This window comes from Talpa occidentalis, unplaced genomic scaffold, assembly GCF_014898055.3.
Source record: "Talpa occidentalis isolate TD23 unplaced genomic scaffold, MPIMG_talOcc4v2.1 talOcc4.11, whole genome shotgun sequence".
Taxonomy (NCBI): domain Eukaryota; kingdom Metazoa; phylum Chordata; class Mammalia; order Eulipotyphla; family Talpidae; genus Talpa; species Talpa occidentalis.
Window position 1 is genome coordinate 74,018,685 of NW_023601104.1, and position 18,294 is coordinate 74,036,978.

The 18,294-nt window shown below is 48.3% G+C and overlaps 1 protein-coding gene across 2 annotated transcripts; it reads right to left on the minus strand.

Annotated features, from left to right (window-relative positions):
• Positions 1-1,939: 1,939 nt before the first annotated feature.
• On the minus strand, positions 1,940-17,758 carry TMEM229B (transmembrane protein 229B). 2 transcript variants are annotated; one of them, XM_037503538.2, is made up of 4 exons: positions 17,719-17,756; positions 13,651-13,740; positions 13,222-13,395; positions 1,940-7,230 (listed from the first exon to the last, which is right to left on the minus strand). In XM_037503538.2, exon 4 carries the CDS (start codon positions 7,210-7,212, stop codon positions 6,709-6,711), a length of 504 nt encoding a protein of 167 aa, XP_037359435.1. In that variant the 5' UTR covers positions 7,213-7,230; positions 13,222-13,395; positions 13,651-13,740; positions 17,719-17,756; the 3' UTR covers positions 1,940-6,708. The 2 variants fall into 2 exon arrangements, with proteins under 2 accessions (XP_037359435.1, XP_037359434.1); XM_037503537.2 differs by lacking the exons at positions 13,222-13,395; positions 13,651-13,740 and having other exon boundaries at positions 17,719-17,758.
• Positions 17,759-18,294: the final 536 nt, after the last annotated feature.

Genomic DNA, 18,294 nt, shown 5'->3' on the forward strand with positions numbered 1-18,294 from the left:
TGTGTATAGGAAGGCTACTGACTTTTGCGTGTTGATTTTGTATCCTGTCACTTTACTGAACTGATTGATTAGTTGAATTAGTTTTGTACTGCTTTTTCTTAAACATACACACCTATGATAAAATTTAATTTATAAATTAGGCACATGAGATTAATAATAAATAATAATAAACTACAATAATGATAAGGATATAATAAATAAAATTTGTGGGAATGTGGTTTCTCTCTCTCTCTCTCAAAATGTCTTACTGTACATAGTATTTTCAGACCATGGTTGACCATAGTAACTGAAACCACGGAAGTGAAACCACAAGTAGTGGAGGACTATAGTCTTAAACCCTTAGAGAGCGCAACCAGGGGCCCAGGCTTAACCTCAAGAGAAGGAAAAGGGTTCAAAGGGGAAAAGCACAGCACAGGCCAAAAATAAAACTGTGTGCAGGAGGGAGAGGATCACCAGAAGCCAAAATTTCACAACCTTCCGTCCACTCGGAGGGATGATGTGCCAATTGTGTTAAGTCTTGGCTAAAATGGCACCCCTATCTCCTTCCTTACCCCATCTCTCCCCCAACTCTCCCTCTCCTAAATATTGAGATGTGAATAACTTTCGGATGGACTACACTCTAACGACAACTACAGCCTCAACCAAGTACAAAAGCGCACCTGACTCATCACAAATCCTCCTCAGAGGGTCTTCTGCTTGCAGAAGTCTTATAAGGCCTCTGAAACAAGAGTGATTTACAGAGAAATCTGGTTAGTTGGGATAGCAGACTGGTTGCCAAGGGGCCTTCTCTTGTCAAAGAGGAAAATAACATTGCCTTCCTCAAATGGGAGAACATCCCAGGACACACAGTTGCACTTGCACTGTGGCTGGTCATGGTGGGAGGGAGAGCATTAGCCATGCTCGCAGTGGTCGGAATCACAGCCCTCGTTAAAACTATTAAAGTGGCTCGTTTGACCTGCCAGATGGTGAGTGGGTTGCTTGCATCCTTTTCCTGTACTAGGTTCCCTGCCCTCCAAACATAGGCAGTCCATCTATATGCCGTGGGTCCACCTGGGGGCAGTGTGGACAGTGTCCCCTTCAGAGATAGGCATGGGAGGAGTCGAGGCAAGCTATGATCACTCACTCACTGTCATTAATTAAGGTTTTTACAAAAACTGGACAGATTTCAGAAGATGCCACCAAGCTCTTACTTGGCTCTTACTCCCCTGGAGTACTTCAGTACATCAGGTGGACCCTTTGGATTGGAGGAAGGTGGAACAGAGTTGGTGAGGAAGGAAAGTATCAAGAAAGAAAGGCACCCATTGAGTGCAGTACAGGAGAAGCTAGTTAAGAGGGGCCTCGGGTCCCCTAGTCTTCTTATTATGGATCCTCCCTCTTACTGTTTCTTTGAAGCTCCTTATATAAATCCCGTTTGAATTTGAGAGAAGTATGTGCAGCAAGCTAAGTCAGAAGGATAAAAACAAATACTGACATTTACGTAGCAAACAATTCAATAACTTAAAATACTTAAAAAAAAAAACAGTGGACATCAATAAACATCTTGAGGGCTCTGGGGTTAAGAGGGGGTGGGGAGGGAAAGGGACAAGGGGACACATGGGATGGTGGAGGGAGTCAAAATAGCAAAAAGCTACCACTTCACACTGATTGGCAAAAATAAAAATGTGTAACGATGCGAAGAGTTGGTGAAGATGTAAAGAAATTGTACTCTCATACTCTCCAAAGGGGAACATAAGTGGATAAAATAGCTATTTGGATAAATAAATAAATAAAATAAAAACATCATGCCATCATATATTTGTTTTATATTAAATAAAGATGTTTCAAAAACACTGAGGATATATATATATCTATATATATCTATATATCTATATCTATATCTATATATATAGATATATATATATATATCTATATATATATATAACCAAAGCAAGAGCTCCAATTTTCAGTTGACCGCTTTTCAGGCTGGATGCTCAATGCTGAATGTCCAGCCCAGGAAGGTGCTACAGGTGATTTCTCCTGTGTGGTTGAACCACCTGATGAGCAAAAGTAAATGTTCGTAAGACCCTGCATAGTGCAGTCTATAACCTCAGGTAAATTACATTAATTAAATAAACAATGGAAGAGTTATGATGATGTACACATTGAAATAAGAATCTGGACATGATCTTTTGACTATTTGGAGCTCATTTTGGTCTGAAATGGAAAAGAAAAAAGAGGCCAGGTCCATGAGTATAATCTCCATTGATAAAGATGTGTTTATATTGACTCTGATAACTGGATATTAATAGTGGCAAGTTGAAACCCTAGCGTGACAATTACCAATAGCTTTACTAATGCTCACAGCACATCTTGGGTGCAGAAGAGCAGGAGACAAGAGAAGGAAATGCAGCCTCAGTGTCAAAATGTCTGAATCCCATTTATTCTATCTTGCTTATTTCCATTGTAAACTGCAGATAGAAAGGCCTGCCCTGAAGCAGACCTCTCCTGACTTGCCCGCTGCTCCCCTCAGCAGTGTACTTAAGTCTATCTGCCTCTTCTGTTCCCTACTCTGTCTCTGGTGAATCCTCTCACCCCCCTGTATCTCTGGCCTGTACCCCAGTTCTTATATGCATAAATAAATAAATCTTTAAAAAAAAAAAAAAAAGGCCTGCCCTGAAACTCAAAACACTGTTTCAAACTATGAAAAAAAAAAAACTCTATTTCATTACACTTGCCTTTTGCTTTTTAGAAAAACCTACTGTTAGGGAATAGTCCATAGACTTGTATATACTAATATGTATCATTAAGTGATTATTGGGGCTTTATGCTAGCTCATTTTTATAAGGAGAATTGCTTTATGTCAAATACATACTTTCAAGTGAATGATGGATGCAGAGGCCATCCCAATGATTTAGAGGGTGCACTGTCTACTCCATCCAGAACACAGCAGGTGTTCTATAGCCTGGCTCTCGCAGAAGGGTAGGTTATTTGGGTTTTGTTGAGCTGATAGAGCAACTTAGGATCCCTCCGTTTTCTTCTTGGAAGAAAGTGGGCTAGAGAATGGTGGGGGTAATGGGAGGACAGGGGACACCAGATAGAGCTATACAGCAATGAGACTCCTCCTTCCAAATAGACTTCTCTTCAAAGCATGACTTTCTACATAATAATAAGAAAGGGCCTCTATCTTTCCAGCTCTTTGGGGTACCCACCACCTCCTCCCTCAGACCCTCTTACTCCATGAGATACCCCAGGTCATTGCTAGCATGTTTGAAAGGTGCCCATCTTAGTGTCAGATGCTGTTAACCTGTAGCCAGCCTGGATGCAGCCCAGGCCTCCCCAGATGGGAGCTTTGGACCTTGCTGCCCAGGATCAAAGGCTGGGACCAGATTATGCAACTGGTGGGGGATGGTCGGTAGAGAATGCAGGTTCCAGAGAGTCAGAACAGAGGCAGTAAAAGGGCTGACTGGGAGGTGCCACCTGCCGTGCAGACATGATGCCCTCCCCCACCCTCACCCCACCCAGCAGCCCTCTTGGTTCAGGATGGGTGTGAGGACCCTGGCCTCCAGCAGCCCCTGAGAAAGGAGCTCCAAAGTAGGAGAAACAAAGATGGGTCAGAGCCAGTAGTCCCAGAACACAAACACCAATATATTTTATGTGCACAGATGTGAAAAGGAAGAGACAAAGAGATCAAACAGAGACAAAGCAGGCAATGGGCGCACAAACCAGTCGCGGGTCCTTCTGAAAAGCTGCCGCATTGGGAGACAGTCCCTCCCACTTGAAAGGCCCTTTTACAGAGCTGGGACCTGCAGCTCCTCCAGGTCTGGGGTAGCCTGGGGGTGAAGGGTACCCTCCCTGCTGTAGTCAGAGCCAGGTTGCTCTCCTTTCTGCATCCCCTGCTCTGATGTCTGCAGAGCCCAGAGCTTCATAAATACAGGTTCTTAGGAACTAACTCGCTCAGTGCTGCCTCCCCAGGACACCCATGCAGAGTGAGGGACCGAGACAAAAGGACTTTAGGGGTACTCCCTAGGTATTATTGCTGTAAATAAGCATAGGCCATTATGACTCACTGGCATCAGAGGGGACAGGGCACAAGGGATGACTAGCAGACGTCAGAAGCAGTTCAACCATGCAGGGCAGCACATGGCGATCTATAACTCAGAAATGAGACCATATCCAGTGGAGAAAGGCCCACCCGTGACCAGAGGATCATAAATAGGATGCAGACTCTCCCTGCAGCACTCCCCTGGCTTGGCAGGGCTGGGTTTCCTCCAAACTTTGAGTGCCTAGACACTAAGAGTTAGGAGCCCTAAAGATACCCCCAAAAGCAGGGTTGAAGTTTGGGCCACCCCTAGAAAGCTGAGCCTACAGTGGGTCATCGCCTCTCCTTGCTGGGGCTCTGTGCCTATGAGGGGCAGTAGGAGCCCTGAGGTACCTGGATAAAGCAGAAACCCAAATATTCTGTACTTTGCCAGGTACGCAAGTTTACTCTGGGACCGCCTAGACGTGGGAGTTTATTGGTCCAGAGAAAATAGAATGCCAAGGCACACCCATGGGGCAACCTCCCAGGCATCAGGCCAACACTGGCAGGGCAGGCTCTGACTGAGAATTATGGGGGTCTCCTGCTGGAGACTGCAACAAGCTGACCACCCGATTCAATCACGGGAGGGAACAGCAAAAGTGGGTGGTGCGAGCTAGGGCCCGTTTGGGGAGCCTGGAGAAGTACTGTTGTCCAGGAGGCTGAGAGAACATGGACTGGAGGAAACAAGGAACAATTACCTAGAGAGAAGAGGGAAGCCAGACAATATTCTCCCACTGGACTCTTCCACCGGTAGATGGAAAGCTATCTACCCACTCTGGAAGCTTGAATATTTGGAAGCCCCAAACCCCTAGAATTAGGGCCACAATGAAATCAATGGTTGGCCTGGCCTCTGCTGAATGTCATTTGTCCCTGGATTTGGAGAAGCCTGCTCAGGACACAGGTGGGAACGCCCTTCATCCTGTCCTGGAAAAGGTCAACTGCAGGAAACAACCCTGCCAGGACACCATTCCTGCCCACCCCCCAGCCCACCCACTTTAGTCTGCGCCCTGCCTGGTGCTGTCTGCACGGTCTAGATGGAGCAGCACAGCAAGAAAGAGGAGGTTCTCTCCCCAAGTGGTATCATCACCTTTGAATGATCTATGAAAAGGGAATGGCTAATTGCTACCTAAGAGTCCTAGCGTGGTCAGGAAGGGGATGGGCGGCATTCCGATGGACTCCTCCTTTTAGGGAGTGAGGGGCAGAGTCAGGAGCGGGCTGGAGTGAGGATTTCACCTGTCTACTGCCAGCGAAGGACCTATCACAGGGGAAAGGGAGCAACCAAGATGACAGTGCCCATGAGCATGGCAGGGTTAATACTGTTGAAGGTGCAAGTTCAAAGAGTCAGTCTTGCTGGGAAGGATGGGGGAGGGGCAACCCTGAGGAGGTTTTGCTGCGAGGCTGGGGTGATGGCAGAACCAGAACTGACCTCTTCCCACTAAGGATGCTCCAAAGCTGACAGCCCTCGTCTTTTTCTCCTCACTCATTCTCCATGGTTCCCCAACACTAGATATTGCTCCTCCATCCCCGAAAAAGCCAGATTGCCCCTGATTGGCTTGAAAATAAACTAGGCAGGTGCCTTCATCCCCACCCACACCCCTCAGGAATGACTTGTCTCTAGGTTTCCATTGTGAATTTGTGGGTCTGCCTCAGCCTGACTGTGCTGGGGGGTATCATTCATTTTCCGCAGGACCACTGTGGGGAGAGGAGCACCAGGGGCACTGCCACAGCCCACTAGGTGGGGTGGGAGGTGTAACAGCAGACCTTCCCAGGCATCAGGCCAGCACAGTGGCAGGAAAGCTGCAGGGGGAGGCGGGGCTGTCTCGGGGTTCTATCTCTGGCAACTGCTATGCTGGCTAGGGAGTTGGGGATGAGGGCCAGTGGGGTGATTGACATGGCTGCTAGTGGTAAAGGCCTTGAAAATAAAAGAGAAAAGGGGAACACCACTGAACACATAGAAATTGAAAACCTCCAAAAGCCCAAGGTTGGTGGGAATCCAGCACCAGGGGGGCCCCCAGAAGGCCAAGGGAGCAGCGAGGGGCCCTGGGGGAGGGGAGAGGAGCCAAGGGAAGGCATCCAGCCCTTGCAGACCACACTGCAGCCAAGCAGCTTCCCCCAATGCCCAGTCTCTCCTTAGGCTGCTGCTCAGCAGGCCCCTGGGGAGGTATTGGTTGCAAGCAAGCACCTGAATATTGCCTAATGGAGCCAGCCAAAGCCCAAATAAACCAGGTAAGAGGGAAGGAGGCGGCCGCAGCAGCAGCTCAAAACCTCCTCAAGGACTTGCCTCCCACCTTCTGCCCCATTCTCAGAGTCTCTTGGCCAGGACAGAGCCTGCTGCTTCCAAAGTCACCCAGTAGTCCAGTTGCTGCTTAGCCGCTGGCCTGGCGCCACCAGCCTCTGAGCTGGGCAGAGATCCATGGACCCTTCCCCAAGTCCCTCTGCTGCCTCACACCCCATGCCCCCAAACCTGACCACACCCCCATACGCACCCATTGTGGAGGAAGAGGGGGCTGTGTGTGCCCTGCTGGGCTGAGGCCTGGCTGGGGCAGGTTTTGTGCTGTACAGAAGGGGGAATTCCACCAGCTTGGAACCTTTGTCCGCAGGGTCCATGAGAGAACCCTGGGCCCCACCCACCAGCACCCCCCAGTCCCCTGTCAGTCAGTCTTGACATGGCCGTTAGCCAGGGCCAGCGGGCCACCTGGCTCCTCTGGCTCAGCGTCCTTGTCAAAGCGGAGGCGAAGGGTGTTGCGGATGATGAATTGCTCCATGATGAGTGCCCCGCAGAACCAGGGCACAGCATACTCCAGGGTGATGAGCCCCATGAAGTCGAAGTCGAACTGGGAGTAGTCCCAGGGGCAGGCGTTGAACTGGCGCAGGATGAAGCCGGTGGTGAACTCCCACAGGTAGGTCCAGAGCGTGTAGATGAGGCAGCGCACCAGCAGCGGGCAGCGGCCCCGCAGGCGCAGGTACATGCGCTCCACGATGAGGATGGAGGTGCCGTAGATGAACAGCGCCCACACACTTGTCACCCCCGGGAACTTCCAGTTAAAGTTCACCACGAACTCCCAGGCCGCGGTGAACATCACCTCGCAGAAGTAGCCGTGGATGGCGTACAGGTACCAGCGGGACAGCGCAGTCAGGGGCTCGGCGGAAGCCATGGTGCTGGCAGGGGCTGGCTGTGGGGACACAGAGAAACAGGTGAGGGCTGGTGGGGGGAGGCCCCCAGCTGCTTCCCAATGCTCAGCCCAAGTCTCTGATGTGCCCAGACTGAAGGATGATGGCTCAAATCTACCTCTCCCTTTCTCTTTGTTGCCCACCATAATGTCCTCCTTATTCCATGCTAGCTACTTTATTCCTTATGCCTTACCTGAGGGAGGTGACATGAGAAGTGAAAGAAAGAAAAAAGCCCCGTTGGCTTTCTCTGAGCAGCTCTGCCCAAATGCTCGCTGGAAGGAGGGGTTTCCTACACTCCCTGCAATAACTTTTCTGGATTGTCTGCAGTTAATGAAAGAGTTGGCTGTTCCCATCCACCAGCCAGTCACCCCCACTAGCTAGACCCCTAGCTGAGTTCTCACCAGACCCATCCTTCTCCAGCAGCTCCCCATCACTCGTATTTCTGAGGTCTTTCTAAGCAACGTATCATAAAATTCACCACTTCAACCATTTAAAAATGCTGTTCAGTAGTATTTAATACATTCATATTGTTGTGCAACCATCACAATCATCCAGCTAGAACTGTCTCATCTGCCCACACCAAGACACCAGACGCATTAAATGCTCCCTCCTCGTCCCCTCACCAGCCAGTGGCAACCAACCCCTTCTACTTTCTGTCTCTGTGTCTCTGACTACTCCAGGTAACTTGTTTAAGTGGAACCAAACATTTGTCCTTTTGTGACTGCCTTACTTCACTTTGCAAATGTCCTGAAGGTTCATCCACAGTGTAGCATGTGTCAGAACTTCCTTCACTCTTTAAAGCTGAATAATATTCCATTGCAATCTATCTCCCTAGGTATATAGCATTTTGTTTATCCATTTATCCATTCATGGGTCGCTTCCACTTTTTAACTATTGTGAATAATGTTGCTATGAACACAGGTGTACAAATATGTATTCAAGTCCCTGCTTTCAAATCTTTGAGGCATATTCTCAAAAGTGGAATTACTGGATCGTATGGTAATTCTATTTTTATTTCTTGTGGAACAGCCTTGTTCTCGACAGTGTTTTTTACTTCAAAACTTATCCCATTTTGGGCGTCCCCGGTGGCGCAGCTGTTGAGCGCTGGGTTGCGAAGCTGCCTGCAGCCTCTGCAGCGCCGGTTCGATCCCCGGTTGCTCCCCGGCCACCAGAGGAGGGTCCCACATGGCGCGCAGACCTCTCCTGCCGCCCGCTGCTCCCCTCAGCAGTGTACTTCGGTCCTTCTGCCTGCTCTGCTCCCCGCTCTGGCTCTGGTGAATTCTCTCACCCTCCCGCGCTTCTGACTGTACCCAGTGCTTGTATAAATAAATAAACAAATAAATAAATAAATCTTAAAAAAAAAAAAAACTTATCCCATTTTACTTTCCCATCAGCAACACACCAAGGGCATCCTTGCCAGCACTTGCTATTTTGTGTTATTTTGATGATGGTCACCCTAATGGGTATGAAGTGGTAACTCCTTGTGGTCACATTTGTCTTTAACAGATCCATTAAGTGGGGATTTGGTGTTTAGTTTCAATATTGAGAGGAAACCAGTGGCTGACAGAGGGCAGAGTCCTCCCGCTGCTTCATATTCTTTTCCTCTTCTCTCTTCTAAAGCCCACCAGTCTCCAAGGCACAGAATACTGACCTGGTATGTAGGCTCTACACTTTCTCCTTGCCCTCCACCCCGGGATGGTCTGAGCCACTCCTCTGATCCTGTCTCCAGGGCCACCCTAATCACTATTGAGAGACGCATTCCCTCTCGATCCAACTGGCCTGAGTGCTCCTTGAAGGCATGACTTTTTTCCAGCCCTCCATTCTGCAGCCATGGCACCCAGCTCCCCTGTCTATTCGGAAGGTAGGCTGGGAGAGTCCAGGGGTTGCATAAAGAATGCAAAGGTGGGGGCCTCTCCTGGTGGCGCAGGCAGTTGAGCCTAGTGCTCTGCAGCATTGGTTCCTTCCATCCTGGCGGCCAGTACCAGCCGGTGAGAATCCCACATGGGCTCGGCAGACCTCTCCTGTCGCGCCCACTGCTCCCCTCAGCAGTGTATTTCAGTCAGTCTGCCTGTTCTGTTCCCCACTCTGTCTCTGGTGAATCCTCTCACCCTCTCACACATCTGGCCTGTACCGGTTCTTGTATGCATGAATAAATAAATCTTTTTAAGAAAATTAAAAAAAAAAAAGACTGCAAAGGTAGGGCATGGGAACATGAAACCAATTCTGCAGGCTTGATATCTCTGTCAATCCCCTCTCCACGGTGGCAGAGGGCACAGAGGTTAACAAGATGGCATCTTCAGTCTGTTCACCTGCCTAGGAAACCCAGACTCATCTTCCAGCTAAAGCAGGCCTAGGCACAATAATACACACCTTTGTGCATTGCACTGTGGTCTTCCAAGCACTCTCCATTCCATTCACACTTTTTCATTGGTCCTCACAATGTAAGGGACAGGTCATTTTTACTCCCATTTTTATAAGACAGGTAGGGTTCAGAGAGGGGAAGTCATGTGCCTCATATCCTAGGGCAGGTGAGTGGAAGAATTGACACTAGAATCCATATCTCCTGATTTCTACTTCTAATTCAAGATTTCTACTTATTCCACTGTAGAGGAGTCACAAAAGATAAATTCATGCATTTGTAGCAACATGGATGAGCTGGAAGGGATTATGCTCAGTGAAACAAGTCAGAAAGAAAAAAGAAAACTATCGATAGTTTCACTTATAGGAGGAATATAAGGAAACTGAACAAAGGGTCTGAAAAAAAAGACAAAACTTGCAGGCAAATTATAGATCTGAGGCCTACAGCAGGGGAGGGGGAGGGAAAAGGGTCAAAACAGGGGCAGGAAGAGCACAAGGAACTAAGGTGATGGCTCATGGGTGATATGGTGGTGGAGGATTTATAGGGATTGCACCTGAGGGGAGTAATTAAATATTGTACAAAAATGACAAATGATATAAGAAAATTAAAAAAAGTTCAATTTACAAAATAAAACATATCCCATCTCCTAGGCATGTGAGCTTAATATTACTCCCCCTACTCAAAAACAGTCAATGGCTCCCCAATTCCTTATGAAACACTACAGCATCCTTGGCCTGGCATTCAAGTTCATGCTGTGATCTCACTCATTTTTTCAGCCTTATTCTCACAGTCCAGATCTCCTTGCCTTTGTAGCTCCTCTCTGTTCTGTTTCTTGAGCTTCTTCCCCACCACCTCCACAAGTTCAAACCCAGCTTACAGGTTCAGAACAAAATCTTTCTCATCCTCCCACCATACGTCCTCGCTATCTCTTCTGAATATTCACAGCACTTACTCTGTCTCTCCTGGGTACAAATGATTTTCTGTTTTATTATGTTGGTAACTTTCAGTCCCCAGCCAGACCTTTTTCCTGTGTTCTACACCTATGTATTCCACTCCTTTCTGAAAATCTCCACTTAAATGACCTAATGGCTCCTCAAACTCTTTTCCTAAATCAAACTCATTCTTTCCCCTAATATTTGTTTTTCTCCTATGCCCCCCATGCTGATTTGTGGTAACAATATGCAAACAGAGAGAAGTCAGAGGCCCCAGTGTCATTCAAGCTCTCTCTGCCGCATCCCTACCCTGACATGAGCTCCCCAGAGTGAGGACCTTGTCTGGTTCAACACTGCATTCCCAGAGCCTAGAACGGGGCCTGGCACCCCATAGGCACTCATTACCAGAACAAAGACATTTTCTTAATTAATTAGTGATTGCTATATAACAAATCATCCCAAACTCAGAAAGCTGAAATCAACTCCCATTTGTTATTACAACTCATGTGTCTGTAGGGGCTGTGCTTGATCATGAGACTATGTCATGTGGGGTCTCCGTCCTCCGCTTAGCTCTGTGCCACTGGCCTCTCATTCTGCTCCCAGGCCCAGTGGACTAACTGGGACACATTCTTTTCTTGGCAAGGGCGGAGGCACAGAAGCATGCCAGCCCAGTTGTGCAGGAACTTTCCAAGACTGGGTAAGGGACCCACTACCATCTTACTAGCCAAGTCAAGTCACAGGGCAAAACCAACATGCCATTAACTTCTGTCCTTTCTACTCTTAAATATATTGAAAGTCCATTTCCTCCTTCTCATCCTCTTTCTCACTGCTGCTGCTCTAGCTTCAGATTTCACCATCTCTCTAGGATGACTCCAGTCATCCTGTCTTGCCTTGTTCCTTTCCAATTGATGAGTGAATTCCCACATTCATAGGCTACAAAAGAATGGTAGGGGCCTCCCTGGTGGCACAGGGGTTAAGACACAACCTAAGAAGCTGGCCATGGCCACTGCAGCACGAGTTCAATCCCCGGCCAGGGAGCTACCCACATGGTCCAGCAGACCTCTAATGCTCCCCTCAGCAGTGTATTTGGGTCAATCTGCCTGTTCTGTTCCCCTCTGTTTCTGGTGACTCCTCTCACCCCCCACACCTCTGGCCTGTATGCATAAATAAAAAATCTTTTTTAAAAATTAAAAAAAAATGGTAGAAAAAGCAAACAATCCCAAATTACTTTTTAGTGAAATCCTACTTAATGCTCATTAGTGGATTTTTAACACCTACAGAGTGAGACTCAAACCCCTAGCCTAGGGATGGCTGGTGGCACCCTTGGTGAGCCACCTCTGCCTCAGAGCCTGTCCTCAGAGTTTTGCTACCTGGGCAAACTATAGACCTGAGGCCTACAGCAGGGGCCTTGAACTAATGATGCTCCAAGATCCAGTTCCTCCTCTGTGAAGACTTTCTTACACACCTCCAGCTCATAGATGCCACCTTGGCACCCAGGTCACTTCTGTGACGACAACACACTGCTTTGTCAATCAAAGGCCAGCCTTACTCACCACTAGATGAATGCTTGTTTAGAACAGTGTTAAGATAAAAAAATTAATATTCAAAACTGAATATTAATGATTTGGTTTTTGCAAAGACATGCATAAAGTAAATATACAAAAAAAATGTAGCCACAGTCCTCTCTGGATGGAGACATCATCTGTGACTTTTATTTCCTTCTTTATGCTTTTCTGTGCGGTCTAGATTTTTTTTCTAGCAAGTATGTATAATTTTTTTTTAAACTTTTTTTTTTTTAATAGAGGCATGTTTTTGGTTTTTTTTTATTTATTTGTTTGTTTTTGTTTATACATGCACTGGGTACAGTCAGAAGCGCGGGAGGGTGAGAGCCAGAGCGGGGAGCAGAGCAGGCAGAAGGACTGAAGTACACTGCTGAGGGGAGCAGCGGGCGGCAGGAGAGGTCTGCGCGCCATGCGGGACCCTCCTCTGGTGGCCGGGGAGCAGCCGGGTATCAAACCGGCGGCGCCGCAGAGGCCGCGGGCAGCTTTGCAACCCAGCGCTCAACCGCTGCGCCACCGGGGAGGCCCAAGTATGTATAATTTTTATAAAAATAAAATTTTATCTTAAAAATATTTGTTGAACGGATATTCATTCATTCATTATCTTTGTACCTTGAAAATAGACAGTACTAAATAAATCCTAAATAATTTGCCAAACAAATGAACCCGAGAAGCCTGAAGTCATGTAAAATTAATGCAGTTTTCCTTCCTGAGCCATCCCAAACAACAAACCATGACCCCCGGTTTAGATGGAGGCACTAACTCCTAGCAGCCAGGTTTGCATCCTAGCTCATCACCCCCACCTGAGGGCATGTTACCTGACCTCTCTGTGCCTCAGTTTCCTTATAGATAAAGTGAAAATAATAAACAATAACTATGTCAGAGGGTTATTTTGTGAACGGATGAGCTAGCAGATAAACACTAAAATGTAACATGTAAATATACAACGAATGTGCAAGAACCGCCGGGCTATTATCTCTGGCACAGAGCCAGGCTCCTCCGGTATTGAGTGCCACCTCCAACCTGAGGCAGGGTCATCCTCCCATCCTGGGAAGCTCGGGGAGTCTTCCTTGCCAAACAGGTCAGTTCTCCACCCCAGCACCAACCCGCAGCCAAGAAACCCTGAAATAACAATAATCTCACCTACAGCCCAGAGGAGAACAAAAATTCTGCTGAGGAACTACAAGGTGAACTCCAGCTTCCATACAGCTAAGGGGAGCTTGATGAAGGGGGTGTCTCAGCCCAGTGCTCTGAGGGCCAGGCTTGAATAGAAGGGTGGAATAAAAAATCCAGCTTCCTGACACAGCCTCACAGGTGCTGGGGCCCAGGACCGGGAAAAGACAAGAGAAAGAACGGTGTTCTTAGCTAAGCAGCTCACACTGGTGTGGGAAGATGCTGAGATTAGACTTGGGTGGATTTTCAGAACTCCACTCCCCAAACCCACAGGAACCCCTCTTAACCTTTGAGCTGGGCCAGGCTTCCCCACCCTCGACTGAGCAGGACAGTCCCCATTCCCTAGGTCTTTGCCCTGGAGCCCTCCCCGGACCCTTTTGCCCCAGACCCTTCCAGTACCTCCTCGCTCAGCCCTGGGGTCAGCGCCACAGGAAAGCCTGCATCAGAAGACCCAGCAGCTCACAGTTCGTTGGACGTGGGCTCTTTGTCCTGGGGACAGGACATAACCATCCTGAGGACCATGACAAAAGACTGGACCGCCCAGGAAAGAAATCCAGGGTGGAGTAAATCTAGGAGGGCGTGGGCAAGACTGGAAGCAGAAGTTTGGAGAGCAGCGAGTGGTTTCACAAGCAGGATTTCGGGGAACAATACTCCAGTACAAGAGCCCTCACACAATGTTGATGAAAGCCCTAGGTACATGGAGTTTCCGCAAAGGGCCAGAACTCAAGTTGACTTGCCAGGGGAGGGCACTGCCCTTCCAAAGGGACAGGTGATTGGGAGGGGAGGGGCTGGCTTTCAGAGCCCACCCTCTGGGAGTAGTTCACCTACCAGGCTAGTCCATAGGGTGACCAGAGCAGAGAAGAGGGGTAAAGGGAACACCATTAAAGGTTTAAGACAGACAAGAGGCAAAACCAGAGTGATCATTTTTTGGTTTTGCCAAAAGCTGTGATCTCCTCCCAGGAAACTAAGGCATCATCACACACTAACTCTGGGAATTTTTGTCTAGAGGAGCACCTTATTTGAAAATTAGGAGTTCCTGACCATGCAGTTAAGCTGAGCACGGCTTCCTCTTTCACTACACTTACTTCCCAAATTCATTCCCCAGTCCCAGGCCCAAAAATCACTACATTCTATGCTTGGGAGATGCAAAGCCCTTCTAGGAGGTCCCAAGGGCAAGACCATGGAGGGGCAGGTTGAGAGATGCTGCGTTCTGTCCCCTGACAGGCTCTGTGCTGGAGGTGAGTGGAAGCAACGAAGAGTAGGCAGCTGCTCTTACATCTGAGTAAACGTGCAAGGCTGACATGGCCCAGAGCTTCCCCTGTGGTTATCAAGTTAGTGGGGGAAGAAAAGTTGGGCTTGCTTCAGGGCCAGAAGGGAAGCAAGTGAGGGAAACCCCTGTGGTCACTGGTTGCCTCTTCCACAGTCTCTTGCGGTGGGCAGGCCCCAGGAAAACGCCCTGGGATCAGTTGATGGGGTGCTCCCTCCACTTCCCAAGTCACAATAGTAATAAGCAGGCACTGTTGTCAGCAGCACTGTCTATATGTTAACTATGATCATCCTCAAGCCTATTTTACAGATGAGGAAATGGAGGCAGAGAGAAGTGAAATAATGAGATTAGTACTTATAGCTCTGAAAGACAGAGCGGGGGTTCCAACCCAGCAAGTCTGGCTCTAGAGACTTCACTCCCAATTAGCACACTGAGTTGTTACCCCTTGAACACCCTCTGTGGCACTGCCATTTTCTGGGTTTCTGCTTCTGGAAGGCTGGAGTGCTATATGAAGAGATAACTGGAAGTGAGAAGCACGTGAGCTTCTTGATGGATCCTCAGTGAGGCTCAGAGCCAGGTGTCAGAGCTACTGAAGTCTCTCAGCCTCTTCCGGGAGACCACCTTCTGTTCTGAGACCACATTCTGGCAGGATCCACATGAAGGTCCTCTGTGGTCAGCCATTCAACAGCCACTGCACTGGGTCTCAAGGCATGTGCCATTCAAAGACCTCTCACCAGAACACTCATTACCCAGAACCTCCCTGACTGCCAGCCAGCCAGTGCTGCTGGGACTCTGAATCCCTGCTATGGAAATGCCAGCCAAGAGTAGTGCCCAGCGAGCAAGCGGCCCAGAGAGGCTCAATGCCTGGAGAAGTATCCAGTATTAGGAGCAACCATCCCACACAAGGTGGCAGGTGGGGAGGATTTCAGAGGGAGGCCTCAGAGGCTAAGAAAATCCCAGCTAGCAGGTGCAGTGGGGCAAGTGGGCTTGGGAAAGAGTCAGCCCTGCACGTAGGTTCACTGGGGCTCCAGCAGCAAAGGACACTGTGCAGGTAGGTTCTGTGGGCTCGGCCTCCTGGGCATTGCCTGGAAGGCTATTTCCAGATCTCATCTAGCTGCTTCTCTATTATCATCAGGTCTCAGCTCATCCCTCAGAGAACTTCCCCGAGATCCAATCCAAAATAGCCTTTCCCTCACACACGGCATCCCATTTTATTATCTTCATAGCACCTTCACTTTCTGATGTTTTGTTCCTTGTTCATTGCCTGCCTCTCCCAATTAAAATGAAACCTCCATCAGGGAGGACCTCTGTCTTGTTCACTGTGGGTTAAATAGTGCCTGGAACAGTGCCTGACAATAAGACCCATTAATACTTGTGGAATGAATGAATGCATGAGCCTAAACAGGTGCAGGCACTGTTGAGAATGTTGCTTAAACACTGATGAGGACAGGTATAAACAGTTAACTAACTGCTCAGCCTTTCTCCTCCTTTCTTGGAAAAATAGAACCTTTAAAAATTTTTAATTCTAACACTTAAAAATATTTTCATGGGTTTTTTCTGATAATAAAAGCAACATGTGCTCACAAGTGAAATTTAAACAATACCCCTAAAATGACTTAGAACACAAAAGTCTTCCATCAAATATGCTACATCTTAGAGAAAGTCACTATCAATGGTGTGTTGTGTATTCATTCAGATTAAATTTAATTAAAAAAAATCCCTGCACCCTATGAAGATAAGGCATTCATAATGCCATTACCATTCCCCTTGCAATATTTTCTCATGTATTTATTTTACAAATTATTATAACGTACTTACTCTGCAAACTGACAGTTTTACTAATTATAACAATCATTTTTCTAACTTGTGATATCACCTATTATTATAATGGCTGCCTAATATTCCACCAGGTAGAAAACTATAATTTACTTAACCCAGATGTTCAACAGAAGGAGAAAAACTGTTTCTCATTTCCACTATTCCAATAATACCAAAAGAAACATCTTTTTTATGCCTGTAATAAAGTAATTCAGTCCCTTTCTTCTTTGGGACTGTTTCCTAATGGAAGATTTCTTAATGAATAATTCTAGAAGTGGGGTCACTGGACAGAGGGCACAAGTTTCAAGGCTGGTGATGCAGATTACTCTGGGGAAGGCTGCGTTATGTGGGGAGGAGTTCTCTTGTTTGAATCACCACCTTCCCTCAGTGGTGGAGCGATCTCTCCACTCCCACCCCACTCCCACACTCCAGGCTTGCTTACATCACCCCAGATACAAATCAACTCAAGAACATACGTCCTGAAAGATCCTCCAACTGATTTTGCCCAGGCTGGAAGAAAAATAGATTCTAACCCTGAGTTTTAAGCTTTCAATTAGCCATAGAATCAAGATCTCCCTAAAGCTGAGAATACCTGGTTCCCTGGTTTCACCGTGGACCAACCCAGCAATTCTTGAAAGCTTGTCTGGTCAGGACCTCAGAAACACCAGCTTTCCCTGTCCCGCCTTCTAGAGGAGCTCTAGGCCTGCAGGTCCCTGATTCTACCACTGGACTGTTTGTCCTGTGCAGACAGAGCAGCCTCCAGACCAGACGGGCCTCTGGGGCTTGGGAAAGCAGCCAATTGTCATTTTTCAAAGTATCATCAAGGAAAAATCAGAGGCTAAGGCTAGAAAAAAAGACCATGTGAGGATGGGGGACTCCACAGTCACGGCTCTCTCGTCTACACTGAGGAGGCACCGCTGAAATGTGGTAAAAAGCAGCAAAAGACTTGCTTCTCCTGCCCACCTGGTAGTCACCTTTATGACGGTCACCTCAAATCCCTCACCACTCAGTGCTCTGGATGCTCTGCCCAAGGCCACCTGAGCTGTCTGGACTGAGGCTGGAATCCAGATGAGGTACTGTACCCATCGCACAGACGTAAAGCCCAAAGCCTAAAGCATCCACTGGCTGTCAGCTAGAGAGAATTTGGGACATCGCCATCACCTGGGGGTCTCACATCACTCGAGTGGATCGAGGTATGGCCAGGTTTTTAGAGACAATGTGGCTGTCAGGTGGCTCGCACAGGTGACATGGCCTGGCACTGCCGGACACTCCCTTCCCATTCTCATTGTCACCCTGTGACAGGCTCTGGGATGGGAAGCAGGCTCCGAGCTGGAACTCGCAGGAAGGGTCAGCGATCCCCAGGGTGCCCAAGGCATACTCACTTATCACACCCTTAAGTGCGGGGCTCAGGAAGTACATCAGGATCACGGTCTCCGAGTGTCCCTGGTTCCCCTTTGTCCTGCTGCCTGGCTGGGCCTCCGTGCCATTCTCAGCAGTGTGGGCAAGGATCAGCCCCAGGGCTCAGCTGATCCTCGATGAGTGAGAGGGCGGCTTCCTTGTGTCCCTAAAAATAAAAGAGGAGGTGTTCATTAGCTAAACTGCCCCCGGCTCCGAGACACCCAGCCAGCTGGAGAGGCAGACTCAAGCAAACACGACAGGGGCCCAGGCTCAGGGCTCAGCACCAGACACGCGGCCTGCTCTGGCCACTGGGGGCCTCTCCCAGAACCTGCCGCCTCCTCTCTGCCATTCCGTGGGCTCAGGTCTGCTTAATCCAGCTCTGAGAGGCTGGGAAGGCTCCCGGGTAGTTCACGAGTGGGGCTAGAGCTTTGGGCTTCCCGCAGCATGAGTGACTGTGTGAATACTTGTAAACCTGAGAGGGGATATAATTAGAGAATTCAGCTCCATTCTCATTTAGCTTCAAATTACACTTTCACCTTCACCCAGCAGAGGGTACATCT

Bases quoted from the DNA above. Each gene is read 5' to 3' on its own strand.
- TMEM229B (XM_037503537.2), bottom strand. From the start codon at position 7,212: ATGGCTTCCGCCGAGCCCCTGACTGCGCTGTCCCGCTGGTACCTGTAC.